Source organism: Rattus rattus, chromosome 3, assembly GCF_011064425.1.
Source record: "Rattus rattus isolate New Zealand chromosome 3, Rrattus_CSIRO_v1, whole genome shotgun sequence".
NCBI lineage: Eukaryota > Metazoa > Chordata > Mammalia > Rodentia > Muridae > Rattus > Rattus rattus.
The window spans coordinates 63,472,784-63,491,527 of record NC_046156.1 but is presented as its reverse complement, the minus strand read 5'-3'; the positions used below and the strand labels follow the sequence as shown (position 1 = coordinate 63,491,527).

Sequence of the window (18,744 nt, the reverse complement as noted above, 5' to 3'; positions counted from 1 at the left end):
TAGGCTCTTTTTGGTTGGGAGACCTTTAATGACTGCTTCTATTTCCTTAGGAGTTATGGGGTTGTTTAACTGGTTTATCTGTTCCTGATTTAACTTCGGTACCTGGTATCTGTCTAGGAAATTGTCCATTTCCTGTAGATTTTCGAGTTTTGTTGAATATAGGCTTTTATAGTAAGATCTGATGATTTTTTGAATTTCCTCTGAATCTGTAGTTATGTCTCCCTTTTCATTTCTGATTTTGTTAATTTGGACACACTCTCTGTGTCCTCTCCTTAGTCTGGCTAAGGGTTTATCTACCTTGTTGATTTTCTCAAAGAACCAACTTTTAGTTCTGTTGATTCTTTGTATAGTCCTTTTTGTTTCTACTTGGTTGATTTCAGCTCTGAGTTTGATTATTTCCTGCCTTCTACCCTCCTGGGTGTATTTGCTTCTTTTTGTTCTAGAGCTTTTAGGTGTGCTGTCAAGCTGCTGATATATGCTCTCTCCTGTTTCTTTCTGCAGGCACTCAGAGCTATGAGTTTTCCTCTTAGCATAGCTTTCATTGTGTCCCATAAGTTTGGGTATGTTGTACCTTAATTTTCATTAAATTCTAAGAAGTCTTTAATTTCTTTCTTTATTTCTTCCTTGACCAGGTTATCATTGAGTAGAGCATTGTTCAACTTCCATGTATATGTGAGCATTCTTTCCTTATTGTTATTGAAGACCAGCTTTAGCCCGTGGTGGTCTGATAGGACGCATGGGATTATTTCTATCTTTCTGTATCTGTTGAGGCCTGTTTTATGACCAATTATATGGTCAATTTTGGAGAAAGTACCATGAGGTGGTGAGAAGAAGGTATATCCTTTTGTTTTAGGATAGAATGTTCTATAAATATCTGTTAAGTCCATTTGGTTCATGATTTCTCTTAGTCTGTCTATGTCTCTGTTTAATTTCTGTTTCCATGATTTGTCCATTGAGGAGAGTGGGGTGTTGAAATCTCCTACTATTATTGTGTGAGGTGCAATGTGTGCTTTGAGCTTTAGTAAGGTTTCTTTTATGTATGTAGGTGCCCTTGTATTTGGAGCATAGATATTTAGGATTGAGAGTTCATCTTTATGGATTTTTCCTTTGATGAATATGAAGTGTCCTTCCTTATCTTTTTTGATGACTTTTAGTTGAAAATTGATTTTATTTGATATTAGAATGGCTACTCCAGCTTGCTTCTTCCAACTATTTGCTTGGAAAGTTGATTTCCAGCCTTTCACTCTGAGGTAGTGTCTGTCTTTGTCTCTGAGGTGTGTTTCCTGTAGGCAGCAGAATGCAGGGTCCTCATTGTGTATCCATTTTGTTAATCTATGTCTTTTTTTTGGGGAGTTGAGACCATTGATGTTGAGAGATATTAAGGAATAGTGATTATTGTTTCCTGTTATATTCATATTTGGATGTGAGATTATGTTTGTGTGCTTTTCTTCTCTTTGTTTTGTTGCCAAGACGATTAGTTTCTTGCTTTTTCTAGGGTATAACTTGCCTTCTTATGTTGAGCTTTACCATTTATTATCCTTTGTAACACTGGATTTTTTTTTTTTTTTTTTTTTTTTTTTGGTTCTTTTTTTTTCGAGCTGGGGACCAACCCAGGTAACACTGGATTTGTAGAAAGATATTGTGTAAATTTGGTTTTGTCATGGAATATCTTTTTTTCTCCATCTATGTTAATTGAGAGTTTTGCAGGATACAGTAATCTGGGCTCCATTTGTGTTCTCTTAGGGTCTGTATGACATCTGTCCAGGATCTTCTGGCCTTCATAGTTTCTGGCGAAAAGTCTGGTGTGATTCTGGTAGGTCTGCTTTATATGTTACTTGACCTTTTTCCCTTACTGCTTTTAATATTCTTTCTTTATTTTGTGCGTTTGGTGTTTTGACTATTATGTGATGGAGGAGTTTCTTTTCTGGTCCAATCTATTTGGAGTTCTGTAGGCTTTTGTATGTTTATGGGCATCTCTTTCTTTAGGTTAGGAAGTTTTTCTTCTATGATTTTGTTGAAGATATTTACTGGTCCTTTGAGCTGGGAGTCTTCACTCTCTTCTATACCTATTATCCTTAGGTTTGATCTTCTCACTGAGTCCTGGATTTCCTGTATGTTTTGGACCAGTAGCTTTTTCCATTTTACATTATCTTTGACAGTTGAGTCGATGATTTCTATGGAATCTTCTGCTCCTGAGATTCTCTCTTCTATCTCTTGTATTCTGTTGGTGATGCTTGTATCTATGGCTCCTTGTCTCTTCCTTTGGTTTTCTATATCCAGGGTTGTTTCCCTGTGTCCTTTCTTTATTGCTTCTATTTCCATTTTTAATTCCTTCAACTGTTTGATTGTGTTTTCCTGGAATTCTTTCAGGAATTTTTGTGATTCCTCTCTATAACTTCTACTTGTTTGTTTATGTTTTCCTGAGTTTCTCTAAGGGAGTTCTTCATGTCTTTCTTGAAGTCCTCCAGCATCATGATCAAATGTAATTTTAAATCTAGATCTTGCTTTTCTGGTGTGTTGGGATATTCAGTGTTTGCTTTGGTGGGAGAATTGGTCTCCAATGATGCCCTGTAGTCTTGGTTTCTGTTGCTTGGGTTCCTGCGCTTGCCTCTCGCCATCAGGTTTTCTCTGGTGTTACCTTGTTCTGCTATTTCTGACAGTGGCTAGACCGTCCTATAGGCCTGTGTGTCAGGAGTGCTGTAGACCTGTTTTCCTGTTTTCTTTCAGCCAGTTATGGGGACAGAGTGTTCTGCTTTCAGGTGTGTACTCTTTCCTGTCTACTTGGTTTCAGCTGTTCCTGTTGGCATGTGTCCTGAGTCCACCAGGCAGGTGGCTTGGAGCAGAAAAGTTGGTCTTACCTGTGGTCCCGTGGCTCAAGTTGCTCGTGGGGGGCTGCTTTTGAGCTCTCCATGAGGGCGGCAACCAGGAGGGCCTGCGCTGCCTTTTCCCGGAGCCCCTGTGCACCGGGGTCCCAGATGGTGTTAGGTGTTTTCCTCTGGAGTCAGAAATGTGGGCAGAGTGTAGTCTCTTCTGGCTTCCCAGGTGTGTCTCCCCTTCTGAAGATTTAGCTCTCTCTCCTATGGGATTTGGGTGCAGAGAACTGTTGACCAGGTCCCTTCAGGTCCGGGCGGTGTCTGGACTGCCATAATTCTCTTTTTTAAAAGATGTTTTTATTTATGCGTGTTTGCCTTCGTGTGTATATATGTACTGTGCTCCTAACCACCGAACCATTTGTATAGCTCCTGTCCCCAGTTTTTTTTATTTTTAATTTTTATGGTTTACTTATTAATTTGGTTTTGTTTTATTCGGGTGTTTGTTTGTTTCATCTGAGACAGGGTTTCTTCATTTAGCCCTGACTGTCCCAGAACTTGTTGTATAGACTAGGCTGGTCTGCATTCACAGAGCTCCACCCACCTCTGCTTCCCTACTAGGTGTGCACCTCCACACCACTCTCATAACTTCCTTGTGAGTTTCTCAAGCTTTCTGAATTGGCTTTGTTCTTTATATGTGCCCAGTGTGTGGTACACACATGTAAGTATGTTTTCACACATGTGTGAGCACACATGTGAAGGTGCCTGTTCAGCCCCACATTGACATAGGGGTCAATCCCTCAGTCACTGCCTACCTTATTTATTGAGCAAGGTCTCCCACTGAAGCTGGAGCTTGCCAATCCCAGCTGGTCTGGCTGGCCAGCTTGATCCTGAGACCCTGTCTCTGGTCCTGGGTTTACAGAAGGCTGCCATACCCTTTTGGCTTTTAGGTAGATTCTAGTCTTCCATATTTACACAGGAAATGCTATGTCCACTGAGCTGTCTCCCCAGCCCCAAACCGGGTACCTGTCACTGAATTTGTCTTATGAATGTTCCTGTAAGAAGAAAGGAACAGTGGTTAATGGTGTGGATGTGTGAGAATGTGGGTGCAGGTCCCTAGTGGAAGCTGGTGGTCGCAGATCCCTTGAAGCTGGAATTGCAAGTGGTTGTGAGCCACCTGACATGTGTTTTGGGAACTGAACTCATGTTCTCTACACAAACAGTGTGCACTTTTAAAGAAACTTAGTTCATTTATTATATATAAATACATGTAACTGTCCTCAGACACACCAGAAGAGGGCATCAGATCTCATTAGAGATGGTTGTGAGTCACCATGAGGTTGACTCAGTACCTCTAGAACAGCGGTCAGTGCGCTTAACCTCTGAGCCATCTCTCTAGCCCCTCCCCTCCCACCCCTACCACAGCTGTCTTATCTTATACCTTGACACCCATCGTCCTTCTGTCTGTCTCTGTGACTTGGAGTACTCTAAGCATCTCATTTATATAAAATCATGTTAATTTTTCTTTTATGGTTGTTGTTGGTGTATTTTAGCACAGTGCTGTCAAGTTTCATCCATGTAGTAACATGTTAGCATTTCCAATCTTAAAAATGCTTGTTTGCGGGCTGGAGGGATGGCTCAGCGGTTAAGGGCACCCGACTACTCTTCCAGAGGTCTTGAGTTCAATTCCCAACAACCACATGGTGGCTCATAACCATCTGTAAAGAGATCCGATGCCCTCTTCTGGTGTGTCTGAAGACAGCTACAGTGTACTAATATATAATAAATGAATAAATCTTTAAAAAAAAATAACTTAAAAAAATGCTTGTTTTTTGCTTGCTTTCTTTCTTCCTTCCTTTCTTTTGACAGGGGCCCAGGTAAGTTAGGCAGCTTTTAACCTGAGTCTTTGTAGCAAAGACTCACCTTGAATTCCTGACACTAGAAGGAATATACTGGAATGAAAAGCATGTTTCATCCTGCTTGAGTTTCTTCCTTTTTAAGACTTCATAATATTCCAGTTTGTGTGTGTGGGTATGAGTGTGTATGTGCATGTTTGTGTGTGTATGAGTGTGTATGAGTGTGTGTGTGCATGTGTGTGTGTGTATGTCTGTGTGGGTATGAGAGTATGTGTGCATGTGTGTGTGTGTATGTCTGTGTGGGTATGAGAGTATGTGTGCATGTGTGTGTGTGTATGTCTGTGTGGGTATGAGAGTATGTGTGTGTATGTGTGTGTGGGATTGAGAGTATGTGTATGTGTGTGTGTGCATGTGTGCATGTGTGTTTGTGTGTGCGCGTGCATTTGTTCGCTGATGAACACTTTGGCTGCTCCCATGTCTTATCTATTCTTAAGAAGAGCTGCTGTGAATGTGGCTATACAAACATCTCAAGGTGTGCTGGTGCATCTCTGTACCTCAGGACCTGGGAGGCTGAGTCAGGAGGAATGCCATGAAGTTGAGGCCAGCCTGGAGTCTAGAATAAGATAACTTTGATTCAAAGAGGGGGGGGGGAGAAGGAGGAGGAGGAGGAGGGAGGGAGAGAGAAAGAAAGAAGAAAGAAAGAAAGAGAGAGAGAGAAAAAAAGAAAGAAAGAAAGAAAGAAAGAAGGAAGGAAAAGAAAGGAAGGCCCTCTCACCCCACACCCATTTATCAAGAAGTGAAATTTCAGGGGTTGGGGATTTAGCTCAGTGGTAGAGCGCTTGCCTAGGAAGCGCAAGGCCCTGGGTTCGATTCCCCAGCTCCGAAAAAAAAAAAAAAAAAAAAAAAGAAGTGAAATTTCAGCCAGGAGGTAATGGCACACTTTTAGTCATAGGGTAACTTGCAAGATCATTTCTCTCCTTTTAAGGTGGGTCCTGGGGATTGAACTCAGGTGTGCAGGCTTGGCGGCAAGCACCTCCACTGGCTGAGCCATCTTGCTGGGCGGATGGTTCTTTCGCTTTTAGTTGTTTGTTGTTGGATTTGTGGTTTGTTTGTTTTTTTTTTTTTTTTTTTTTTTTTTTTTTTTTTTTTTTGAGACAGGGTCTCTCTATGTGGCCCTGGATATCCTAGAACTTGCTATGTAGACTAGGCTGACCCCAAATTCACAGAGATTCACCTGCTTCCCTCTTCTCAAGCTGTGGGGTTAAAGGTGTGTGCCATGATGCCCAGCTTATTTTGGAAACAAGGTCTCACTTTATATAGATAACTGGCGTGGAACTAACTATGGAGAACAGGCTGACCTCGAACTTGTGATCCTCCTGCCTCTGCCTCTTGAGTGCTAGGATTACAGGAGTGAGCTAACTGTGGGCCAAGATTAGATATTTTAAGTTCCACTTGTCTTAAAATTTCCATAGTTTGTTTTGGTTTTATTTTGTGACAGGGTCTCCTGTAATCCATGCTGGCTTCAAACTAGCTCTGCGCCTAAGAATAAGCTTGATCTCCAGACCCCCTGCCTCCACTTCACAATGCCGAGTACAGGTGTGCCAATGCTCCAGGCTGCCACTTATTGTTTATCCTTTTCCTGGGGATTGACTTAATGCCATGAGTAAGCCAGTCTCTCAATGAGCTGTATTCCTAGGTCTCTCTCTCTCTCTCTCTCTCTCTCTCTCTCTCTCTCTCTCTCTCTCCTCTCCTCTCTCTCTCTCTGTGTGTGTGTGTGTGTGTGTGTACATATATAATTGTGTAGTATGTAGCTGTGTGCAGCCAGTTCCCCTAGATTTCTATTTGTGTAATGGCCAACAATATCTTCTTTGATTGCTTTCTTCCTTTTTTCTAATTAGATTATTCAGTGTGCAGTGGGGAATCTTTAAAGGATTTGTCTGATTATCACATCCAGAAGGGCTCCTCTGGAGTTCGAATAATTCTGACACATTTAGTTCAGCATGACCGATATCAAGGGTCTACACACAAATAACTCCCTGATGTTTCTTTCAAGGATCTCACTTTACGGATTGGGAATCACCCGGGAGTCCTAAACCCTAGTCCCTCTGTGGAAAAGGTGCAGGTGCGCTTCATCTGTGCCCATCCTGCCAGTATGTTGGTGACACCGATGTACAAGGTGCCAGCTGGCACCCAGCCATGTCCTCTGCCACAGTACAACAAGCAACTGGTAAGTGTAGACTGTGTCCCTAATACACATGACAGTGTTGTTTCATATGACCAGGGATCTGGGGATCTCTTCTGATATTGATCCACAAGGGCAAATGGAGCAGGGGCAACATGGGTGTGTGTATGGGGCGGGTGGGTAGGGGTGATTCCAAAGCCCTGTGAGTACCAATAGTAATAAAAACACACTGTAACCAGCCCCGGGGAGACAGAGCACGAGTTATATAGTTTTGTGGAAGTGGGGGTAGCAATATCCTTTTCTCTTTGCTGATTACCACCAGTCTTCATGGTACATTTGCAGGAGAATTAAATTTTCTGACTTAGCTATAATGCTAACAATAGATCTATAGGGGAGACGTTAGTAAAACCACTTAAAGGCTTTTCTGAGAGAAGTCCAACTTAGGGTAGGCAAGGTCATTAGCTGAAGGATAAAGCACTAGAAATACCTTATCAACACGAGAAGCATTCCAGGAATTTCAGATTCTAGCTGAACTGGTTCTTATCTTTCTCACTGGGAGAAAGGAAGCTGAACTCTAACCAAGGCTACTTGACATTCCATAGGTACAGAGTGATTCCCCCATGTTGAGAAGAGAAAGGGGTTGGGGATTTAGCTCAGTGGTAGAGCCCTTGCCTAGGAAGCGCAAGGCCCTGGGTTCGGTCCCCAGCTCCGAGAAAAAAAAAAAAAAAAGAATGGAGAAGAGAAAGCCGGGCAAACCAAGGGAGCCTGTCATTTTACATGGAGCTCAGGGCGTCCTGTAATGTCAGACTTCCACCTTAGCAGCAGGGCTTTCCAACAGTCCCAAGTGCTTTCAGGATAAGAGGTCTGGTATACAGCTTCTGTCTGTCAAAGTGAGGCACTGTAATGTTTGTTACTCAATCTCGGAAGGCAGGGCTGGTGGGGGTGGGGGAACTAAGTTACACTTCTGGACATTTAGTGACATATGTGTTTACTATACTAGAGAATTGTGGCTGTAGACAGTTGGCCCTCTCTCAGAAAAGCCTCTAAGTTGTTTTACTAACATCTCCCCATCAGATCTATTGTTAGCATTATAGCTAAGTCAGAAAAAGTACTTCTCCTGCAAATGCACCATGAAGACATGTGGTAAACAAAGCCAGGCGTGGTGACACAGAAGTGATCCCTCTCTAGGTCAACCAGACTGGTCTCAAACTTTCAATCCTCCTACCTCAGCCTCCTAAGTGTTGGGATTACTGACCACCACCCATCTCATACCCTCTGTGTAGCTGAGAAAGACCCTGTCACTCTATCTTGTCTACCTATGTTTTAATGCAGGCATTTTCTCTAGTGAGAGTCCCTCCTCCCAAATGACTCTAGTTTGTGTTAAGTTGACATAAAGCTAGTCAGTCCAGGGACTAAGTGTCCTTGCACCCAACACCAACAGAACAACTGGAATATTGGAGGCCCTTACCACAGCTTCCATGCATGTCCACACTGAAGGGAGCGAAGACTTTAAAGACAAGCATTTGACAGAGATTCTTGCCTACCTATGGTTTCTATCCAGGCTCCATGAATGAACCCTCAGCCAGGGATTGGTGAGTGGGACCTGCAATGGCCAGCAGTGACAGCCAACTTAAAAGATCTAGAATCTCAGAAGAGACACACCTTTGGGCAGGTCTGTGAGGGAGCTTTCAGACAACAACAAATGGTCAAAGATCAAATCAGCAAGTAAATTAGCAGAGATTCTGATGGCATAAAAAGGCATAGCAGCAGCAGGAAGAGCTGAGAGCTTCCATCTAGATCTGCAAGCAGGGGGCAAAGTAGGAACTGGGGATGGCCCCAGTCTTTGGAAACTTCAAAGCCCAGCACATCTCCCAGTGACGCATCTTCTCCAACAAGGCCACATCCCCTAATCTTTCCCAAACAGTTCTACCTACTGGAAACCAAGTGTAAGGCCAATCCAAGGCTTCCTCAGAGGTCCTGCTAAAAGGACAAAGGGAACTTCAGTTCTGTGCCCCTGTCCATGAACAGACTTAGCAAGGCCAGCCTAGAGCTGGGGCCAGTGCCTCCAAAGAGTCAAGGCTGCAATTTTGAGGCACCGGACTCTTGCCCCTGAACTCTGGTTATCAGTCCTAAGGCAGCTGTGTCCTTTGCCAACTCAGCTCTCTGCCAACCTTGGCTATTCTCCCCGCCTAGTAAAGAATATATGGTGCTGTGCTTATTTTTTTTTAAGATTTATTTATTTTAATTTTTATGTGCATTGGTGTTTCATCTGTATGCATGTTGGTGTTCACTGAAATTGGAGTTACAGACAGTTGTGAGCTGCCATGTGGGTGCTGGGAATTGAACCTCTGGGAGAACAGCCAGTGCCCTTAACTGCTGAGCCCTCTCTCCAGCTCTGATGCTGTTCTTCCTAATAAACTTGCTTGACTAAATCATCAGCTTATGCAAGATTTTCTGGTCCCGGTTTAGAGGTTTTATGTGGTTTTGTTTTAAGGCAGAGTGTCACTATGTGTCTCTGGCTATCTTGGAACTAACTCTCTAGACCAGGCTGGTCTCAACTCACAGACCACATAGATGGCATAGGAAAGGGTGTTTGGACCAACCCACTGTTTTTTAGCCCAGTCATAGCCTTGCTTCCAGCCCCAGTCCCACCACTGTGCTTTGGATCAGTCAAGGCCTTGCTCCTTAGCACAGTTGTAGCAGCCCCCACTGAAGGAATGCTCGCTCCTTCTGGCCCAAGCAGAAGTGCTTCACTGAGGTTTGCAATTGCAAAAAGTCTGGCATAAACTGTTTCAAACAGCCTTGTCTGAAACCGGAGAGGGCAGGACACCTAGGAGTTCAAGGCCAGCCTGGCTAAATGAGAGTATGTCAAATATATATATATATATATATGTATACACACACACACACACACACACACACACACACACACACAACAGAAAGAAACGAGAGAAATGTAAAAGTATTTTTTATTTTCCTGTAGTAATTGTTATCATGGAAGGCTTACTGCCTCAGCATATTACCTTAGACATAGTCCTGGAAGCTCCTAGCCTCCATACAATCCAATCTCAGCCTAGGATGTTTTCAGCCCCTGAGACTTGCTGCTGAATAAGCTCACCCAGTCCTAGTTCATTCTGAGCTCTGGCTGGGTGATTCAACTCAGGTGTTCTGACCCAAGCTCCTCTCCAAGCTGACTGATTGAGTCTGGCTTCTCTCTTGGCCTCTGACTTTTTGCTCTGCTTAGCCTCATGCTGACTCTGGCGATCTGTTCTAATCTTGTGGCTCCTTCTCTGGTTCGTCCTGTCTTTTCCTGTGTCTAGCTTCTTCTCTCTCTGCAGCCTGTCTCTGTACTACTAGCCCAGTAAAATAAGTCGCCTCTCCTTCCTGTCTCTTCTGAGGTAGGTATACTCTATCTCTGACTCATTCTGACAAATCTTTCTCTGGTCCATCACTTTGTCTGGCACTAAATTAGACCAGCTAGTTGTTACACTAAGAATCCTTTTGCTCTAGACAGCTCAACAAGGAAGAGAATTGGGGCAATGGTGGTGCTTGTCTTTAATCCTAGCACTGGAGATGCAGATGCAGGCAGATCTCTGTGAGTTCAAGGCCAGCCTGATCTACAGAATGAGTTTCAGGACAGTAAAAGCTACACAAAAAAACCCTGTCTATTTAAAAAAAAAAACAAAAAAAGGAAAAACAGACCTAAGTTTTATAAGCCAGGTGGTGGTGGTACATGACTTGAATCTCAGCACTGGGGAGGCAGATACAGGCAAATCTCCGAGTTTGTGGCCAGCCTGGTCTACAGAACAAGTCCCAGGACAGCTAGTGCTACACAGAGAAATCCTGTCTCAAAATTCTGCCACCCCCCACTCCCCAAGAAAAAGGAGGAGGAGGAAGAAAATGTGGCTCAATGGTTAAGAGCACTGACTGCTTTTCCAGAGGATCCAGGTTCAATCCTTGTCCACATGATGTGTCACAACCATCTATAAATCCAGTTCTAGGAGATTCAGTATCCTCATCTGGCTTTCGTGGGGTCAGATTTTTTTTTTTTTTTTTTTTGTATAGGAATTTGGTCTGCCTGTATGTCTGTGCACCATCCGTGGCCTGGTACCCACAGATCATGAGAACATTGGACTTCTTGATCCTCTTCCCTTCATTTTTTATAATGTTCTAGGTGTCAACGTCCTATCTTACTCACTCTCAACATTCTATTAACCGAGTTACACCCCTAGCTTCCAGGAAGGTATTTTCTAAATTAAGGGAATCTAAAGAGATAAAGCAACAACATAAAATATACATCTTAATTAACCTTGTGATCAAAATTTTAAAAGATATAAAGCTGGAGTGGTGGCTCACACCCAAAATTTGGGAGATGGAAGTAGGAAAGTCAGCAAGGGCTGCTTAAGAGTGGGCATGGTGTTGTACACCTTTAATCCCAGGACTCAGGTGTAGAGGCAGCGGGTTTCGGTGAGTTCAAGGCCAACCTGATCTAGAAAGAAGTTCCAGGACAGCCAGGACTGTTATATTGACAAACCCTGTCTTAGTTGGGATTTCATTACTGTGAAGAGACACCGTGACCAAGGCAACTTTTATAAAGGAAAACATTTAATTGGGTCTGACTTACAGTTTCTGAGGTTCAGTCCATTATTATCATAGTGGGAAACATGGCAGCATCCAGGCAGACTTGGTGCTGGAAGAGCCAAGACTTCCACATCTTGATCCAAAGGTAGCAATAGGAGACTGGCTTCCTCGGACGGCCAACAAGAGGGTCTCTTCTACTCTGGGTGGAACTCGAGCACAGGCACCCCCCATCCCCGACATACTTCCTCCAACAAGGTCACACCTATTTCAACAAGGCCACACTTTTTAACAGTGTTACTCCATGTGGGCCAAGCACTCAAACACATGCGCCTCTGCGGCCAAACCTATTCAGACTAATACAAAGCCTGTCTCAAAAAACCAAAACAAACAGCCGGGTCAGTGGTGGTGCACGCCTTAAATCCAGGCACAGGGGGGACAGAGGCAGGAGTCCAAAAAACACAGGGTTACTCAGAGAATCCCTGTCTTGAAAAACCCGAAAATGGATGGATGGATGAATGGATGGATGGATGGATGGATGAGATACATAGATAATTTTTTTTAAAAAATCAAGACTAGAAAGGTAGCTCGGCAGCTAAGAGCACTGACTGTTCGTCCAGAAGACCTCCTGTCAGTTCCCAGCAACGATGTTAGGAGGCTCACTCCTGTAACCCCAGCTCCAGGGGATCCCTCTTCTAGCCTCTCTGGGTACCTGCTCATCCATGGCTCACACACACAGGCATACATGAATACACATAAATAAAGATGAAATCCTTTCAAAAATAAATCAACAAAAGCCCTAAAGGATGTAGAAGGCATTTGGAGGAATGTTTTCAGAAGTGAAGTGTTGACTCTATTTAATGACACTACATTAATATCGTCTGTATTTAATGACACTACATTAATATCGTTGATGTTCTTCCTTTTCATCTTTGTGTGTGTGTGCGTGCACGCAAGCAGCCATGCCTGACCTGTGACACACAGTGGGGTTCCGAGAAAGCAACCCTAGGTGCCAGCCTTTGTCCTCCATCACATTGGACTCAGGGTCTTTAGCTTTCTCATTAGCTTCAGGGGTTTGCCTGTTTCCACCTCACTGTAAGGCGCTAGAGTTGCAGTCACATAGACACTGTACCAGGCTTTGTGCAGGCTTGGGGGAATCTGAACTCAGGTCCTTTGCTTGTAGCACAAGCACTCTAAACCGCACTGCACAGCACTCTAAACCCCACTGCACAGTCTCTCCAGGACTGATGTCAGCATTCACAAGCACAGGTGTTGGAGAGCTGGGTAAGTGGTGAGAGTGCTTGCTGCTCATTCTGAGGACATTAGTTCCGTTCCTGAACCCCTATCAGGCGACTTACAACTCTTGTAACTCCAGCTCCAGAACAACCAATGACCACTCCGTATAGTTAGGGCTCCTATTGTTTTGAAGAGACACCATGACCAAGGCAACTCTTATAAAGGAAAATACTTAATTGGGGCTGGCTGACAGTTTCAGAGATTTAGTCCATTATCATTGTGGGAAGCATGGATGTAGACAGACATGGTTCTGGAAAGAGCTGTGAGTTCTACATCTAGATCCACAGGCAGCAGGAGGATACTGCGCCACACCAGGCAGAGCTCGACTGTGAGACCTGAGCCCGCCTCCACAATGACATACTTCCTCTTGCAAGGCCACGCCTCCCAATGGTGCCTTTCCCTGTGGGCCAAGCATTCAAACACATGAGTCTATGAGGACCAAACCTATTAAACGCCACACCTTCTAATCTCAGTGAGTACCTGTACACATGTGCATGGGCTGCACGTGGACACACATGCACAAAGCCAAAATTAAAATTAAAAAATGTTTTTCTTAAGTATAATATTATTGTTTTGTTTGTTTACATAGAAAAGTGTTCTCTCTTAGGAAATATTTTTTGGGTTGGGGATTTAGCTCAGTGGTAGAGCGCTTGCCTAGCAACCGCAAGGCCCTGGGTTCGGTCCCCAACTCCGAAAAAAAAAAAAAAAAAAGGAAATATTTTTTGGGGTTTAAAGTGCCACAATACCTACGTCACTCAGAAAAAGAGCAGTAAAAAAAAAAAAAAAAAAACCTATCCCCAGGCCCCTGAAAGTGAGGAAGAAAGAGAAGAGAAAGAGAAAGCACACCACATGTTAAAAACTGCTGGCCAGGCAAAGACCTACTGAGATGGAAAGAGTACTGAGATGGAAAGAGGAGAGGAGACCTCTCTTCAAAGATAGCTTGTCAGCTCTAAGGCTATTGAATTTTTTAGAAGTAAGCTATTGTCTGCATCCATGCAGTGTGTGTGTGTGTGTGTGTGTGTGTGTGTGTGTGTGTGTGTGTGTGTGTGTGTGTGTGTGTGTGTACACGGTTACCATGGTTTCTGTGTGGAGATCAGAGGACCATTTTGTGAAGTTGGTTCTCTCTTTCCACTTTACGTGAGTTCCAGTGATAGAATCCATTCCAGGGTTTTGTGGCAAGGGCCTTTACCCACTAAGCTGGTCTGATGACCCCTAATTTTTATGATCTTTTCTTTTCCTGCAGATTCCTGTGTCCAGTGTGAGGGACACGGTCCTGGAACTGGCAGTATTTGATCAGCACGGGAGGAAGTTTGATAATTTCAGCTCATTGATGCTAGAATGGAAATCTTCCAACGAGACGCTAGCCCGTTTTGAAACTCCTAAGTCAGTGGAGATGGTAGCCAGAGACGATGGCAGTGGGCAGACCCGGCTGCACGGTACTGTATATAGCTTTTACTTAGCCATAGGGCATTACTAAATGGTTCACGATGCTTCCTTAGGAGCAATTGTCCATCCTAAAGTTTACTGTGTTGCCTTTCATCTTTGATATTTGTGGATTTTTATAGAAAAACACAGAGGTAGGATTGACAGTGTTGTTCAGTGATAGAACATGTGTATAACTTATGTGAAATCCTGCATATTTAATGACACTAAGAAAAGATCCCAGGGGTTAAGGGTACTGCTATTCTCCCAGAGGACCCTGGTTCAATTCCCAGCCCCCATATGGCAGCTCACTGCTGCCTTTAACTCCAGTTCCATGGCTTCTGATAGCCTCACACAGCTTCATATAGGCAGGAGAAACACCAATGCACATAAAATAAAAATAAAGTATTAAAAAAAAGAAAAGGGGGCTGGAGAGATGACTCAGCAATTAAGAGCATTGACTGCTCTTCCAGAGGTCCTGAGTTCAATTCCCAGCAACTACATGGTGTCTCACAACCATCTGTAATGGGATCCGATGCCCTCTTCTGGTGCGTCTGAAGACATGATATATATTAAATAAATAAAATCTTTCAGGAAAAATGATCCAAAAGTCTGTTATTATTATTTATAAATTGAAATTTTATACACAAAAAATGTCCCCATATATATATGCTTTCAGCCATTTTTGGATTTTTAGGCCATTACAGGAAGAAAGAATTTTAGGTTTTGCCTGGCCTAATTTCACAAGAACCTAAGAGTTCAATTTTTGGCTGGAGTCATATAGCAGGTTCAGTACAAACCCAATATTCTATTTCAGTGTGTATTTCTCCCCTTTCTGCATTTTTCCCAATAAAATGTCATTTGGAAAAACTGAGACAAACATTAGCTTTCTGGAGTCTGCTTTGCAGTGGATATACCTGTTTTTACAGTGTTTTCCTGCTTTAGGCCATCAGATCCTTGAGGTGCATCAGATAAAGGGGACTGTGCTCATTGGAGTCAATTTTGCTGGTTATTCGGGGAAGAGAAGCCCAAAAGTAAGTGGAAATTATGATTAAGGAATATAGATTAGGACCTGGCATGACAGCACATGCCTGCAATTCCAGCCTGGGGGAAGATCTTATCTCAAAACTCAATGCTCTGTGTGTGTGTGTGTGTGAGTGTGTGTGTGTGTGTGTGTGTGTGTGTGTGTGTGTGTGTGTGTGTGTGTGTGTGTTCAAAAGAGAGACAGAGAGACAGAGAAAGGAGTTAGAGCTAGCAGGGAAATGGGACTCTAAGGAACATTGGAGTAGTAGGGTAAGAGGGGGTCTGTGAAGATTTGGAGGGAAAGGGGGATATAAGCAAAATATGTTGAAAGAAATTCTCATTTAGGAACTAATAAAGACAGAAGGAAAGAAGGGGAAGAGGGAAAGGGAGAAAAAAGGGAAGAAACAGAAATTGATTCGAGTTTCTCACTGGGCCACCTGGCTGGCCTCTGTGGGAGAGGATGCTCATCTACAGTGACTCAATGTGCCAGCGTGGGTTGGTACCCAGGCAGGACCTCCCTCTCTTTAGAGGGGAAGGGGAGAACATGGGGGAGAGACTATGTGAGGGAGGACTGGAAGGAGGGAAGTTGCAATCAGGATGTAAAGTGAATAAATTAACCAATGGAAAAAAGACCTCTTCCCCAAATCATTGGCTAGAGAGTTCTTAACTGTTGTCTGCTGTGCTCACTTCCTGGCTAGGGGATTTCCAACTCGCCAAGGTCCGCAGGGGTAGAACTACTCCTGGTAGAAGATGTCACAGTCCAGCCTGAGAACGCCACCATCTACAACCATCCTGATGTGAAGGTGAGCCACATGAACCTAGCAGGGAGGACATGACATTACTGTGGTGAGGCCACAAGATGCTTCACCTGCTGTTGAAAAGCAAATACATGGCCTGAGCTGGGCGGTGGCTCAGCGTTAAGAGCACTGGACGCTGTGCCAGCAGTCCTGATCAAGTCCCAGCACCCCACAGCTGCTCACGATTGTCTATAACTTAAGTCTCATGGGATCAATACCCTCCTCTGCTATGAAGACAACACATATAATTAAATAAATCTTTAAAAAAAGAAAAAGAAGCTCAAACACACAGACGTGATAGGAAGGATGAACAGTGTCTTTAGAGCCACTGTGTGGCCATCTCAGTTTGTCTTCTATCTGCCCACTGGTCTTGTTTTTAGTAGAACTTCTCCCCTTTAGTCTATGAGTGAAAAGAATGGAACGTTGTTGGTCTGATTTTTCTGTAGGAAGTATTTAGCCTTGTGGAAGGATCTGGCTACTTTCTGGTCAACAGCAGTGAGCAAGACATCGTCACCACCACTTACATGGAATCAGAAGGCTCGGTCCAGGTGCATCAGCGAAGCTTCTAGACTGGTGATCTCAGGGCAACACACTTTTGACGATTCGTTTCTTTTGTCCTTGTTGTGTTGTTTTGTTTTTTAACTTTTTATCGTGTGTGTGTGTGTGTGTGTGTGTGTGTGTGTGTGTGTGTGTGTGTGTGTGTGTGTGTGTTAAGTGTACATGCTGCAGGAGCTTACAGGACAACTTGTAGGGATCAGTCTCTCAGGCTGTCAGCCTTGGAAACAAGCCCCCTTACATCTGGACTGTCTTTCTGGTCCTAGTTTGTTTCTTTTTTTTTTTTTTTTTAAGATTTATTTATTTATTTTATGTACGTGAATACACTGTAGCTGTTTCAGACACACCAGAAGAGGGCATCAGATTCCACTATAGATGGTTGTGAGCCACCATGTGGTTGCTGGGAATTGAACTCAGGACCTTAGGAAGAGCAGTCAGTGCTCTTAACCACTGAGCCATCTCTTCATCTCCTAGTTTTTTTTTTTTTTTTTTTTTTTTTTTTTTTTTTTTTTTTCGGAGCTGGGGACCGAACCCAGGGCCTTGCGCTTCCTAGGCAAGCGCTCTACCACTGAGCTAAATCCCCAACCCCTCCTAGTTTTTTAAAACATTCAAACAGCCTGTTACAGAAATTATCTAGTCCCAACCCAGAGTTTCTACCCTGCCTTTGACCCTTTAGTTCCTGAATAAAAGACATGCACAGCCTTTATATTTACAATAATCCCTAAACAGCACAAGAGCTGGGTGAATACCTACCTCCCATGCTATTAGAATCTACTTTCCTATTGATAACCCCGAGTTATTACTGTGTTTCATCTGGGCTGCTCTTAGCTCCAATTGGTCAGCCCTCAGGGCCACATTCTCTTAAATCCTAACTAATGGCTGCTTCTCCTCCTTCTGCACCTTCCTCCTCTTCATGGTCTCTTTCTGACCCCCAAGCCCCAGAAACCTAAACCCCACCTATGTCTCTTGTGCCCAGCTATTGGCTGTCAGCATCTTTATTTGCCAGTCAGAAATAACTTGGGGCCAAGCTGTAGGCACAGACCCTCTCCAGTCTCTGGGACAACCAGGTCTTGGGGGCCTGCACTTAGCATTACAATAGACAGAAAAGGCCACACCTCAACATAGCCCAGGATGGTGTGGAACTTATTATGAGGCCAAAGCTTGACTTTACTCCTGACCTTACTTCTAAGTCTCCCTCTAAGTGCTGGTACTAAAGCTTGGACCATATGCCCAACCCAAAACACTCTTTTTTCTTTGCACTGTATTATACTGGGTTGCATATGGCCATTTCAGGGCAAATGTATAATGTACCACCCTTTGTAGCACTATCCGTTCTGTACTCCATTTTGCCTCTGATAGAGTTTTTTGTACACATATGAGTCTAGTCAGGTGGTGGTGACACACACCTTTAATCCCAGCACTCAGGAAGCAGAAGAAAGAATATAGCTCTTGAGTTCAAGGTCAGCCTGATCTACAGAGCAAGTTCCAGGACATCCAGGGTTACACAGAGAAACCTTGTCTTGAAAAGAACAAAACACAAAACAAAACAAAAGATTCTATGTGTCTACACACAATCTAGGACTCAGAAATGAGAGGAAGCATGCAGTATTTGTCTTTCTGAGACTCGCTTAATGTGACGGCCATTTGCAGCCATTTTCTTCCAAATGACATGACTTAGCTCTTCTTTATGGCTGAAAACATCCCATTGTGTATACCCACCACATATTCGTTTTCCTCTGTGGCTGAATACCAAGACTGATTCTGTGACTCAGCTACTGTGAACTGGGCTGCTGTAAACAAGGATGTGCACATCTGTGATCCTGACCTGGAGCTCTTTGGGTAAATGCCCAGGAGCACTGTAGCTGTGTCACGTAAGTCTTGTAGGGATCAGTCTCTCAGAGCTGTCAGCCTTGGCAACCAGCCCCATTACATCTAGGTTTGTTTGGTTTTTATTTTTGTTTTGAGATGGGGTCTCACTGTATAGCCCTAGCTAACCTGGAACTTGCTGTGTAGACCAAGCTGGTCTACAACTCACAGGGATTGGCCTGACTCTGCCTCCCAAGTACTGAGATTATGTTAAAGTTTTCATTTTAGAGGTCTTTAACTTTCTAAGCTACACGTGTTCTGAGGTTGTTTTATTTCTAACAGATCCTGTCTCAAGTTTATTTGTAAAACAGCACAGGAGATGAGCCATGGGGAATCTGTGTGCCTTGGGGAGGGGGGCC

The 18,744-nt window shown here is 43.6% G+C and overlaps 1 protein-coding gene across 1 annotated transcript in view; it reads left to right on the top strand.

Moving 5' to 3' along the window:
* Positions 1 to 18,744, top strand: part of Nup210l (nucleoporin 210 like) — a 106,351-nt gene that overhangs the window by 46,463 nt on the left and 41,144 nt on the right. Inside the window, exons 16-20 of the mRNA XM_032897883.1 lie at positions 6,720 to 6,893; positions 13,966 to 14,158; positions 15,090 to 15,178; positions 15,866 to 15,970; positions 16,411 to 16,512. Coding sequence (XP_032753774.1) covers positions 6,720 to 6,893; positions 13,966 to 14,158; positions 15,090 to 15,178; positions 15,866 to 15,970; positions 16,411 to 16,512 — 663 coding nt within the window. The remainder of the gene's footprint in view (positions 1 to 6,719; positions 6,894 to 13,965; positions 14,159 to 15,089; positions 15,179 to 15,865; positions 15,971 to 16,410; positions 16,513 to 18,744) is intronic.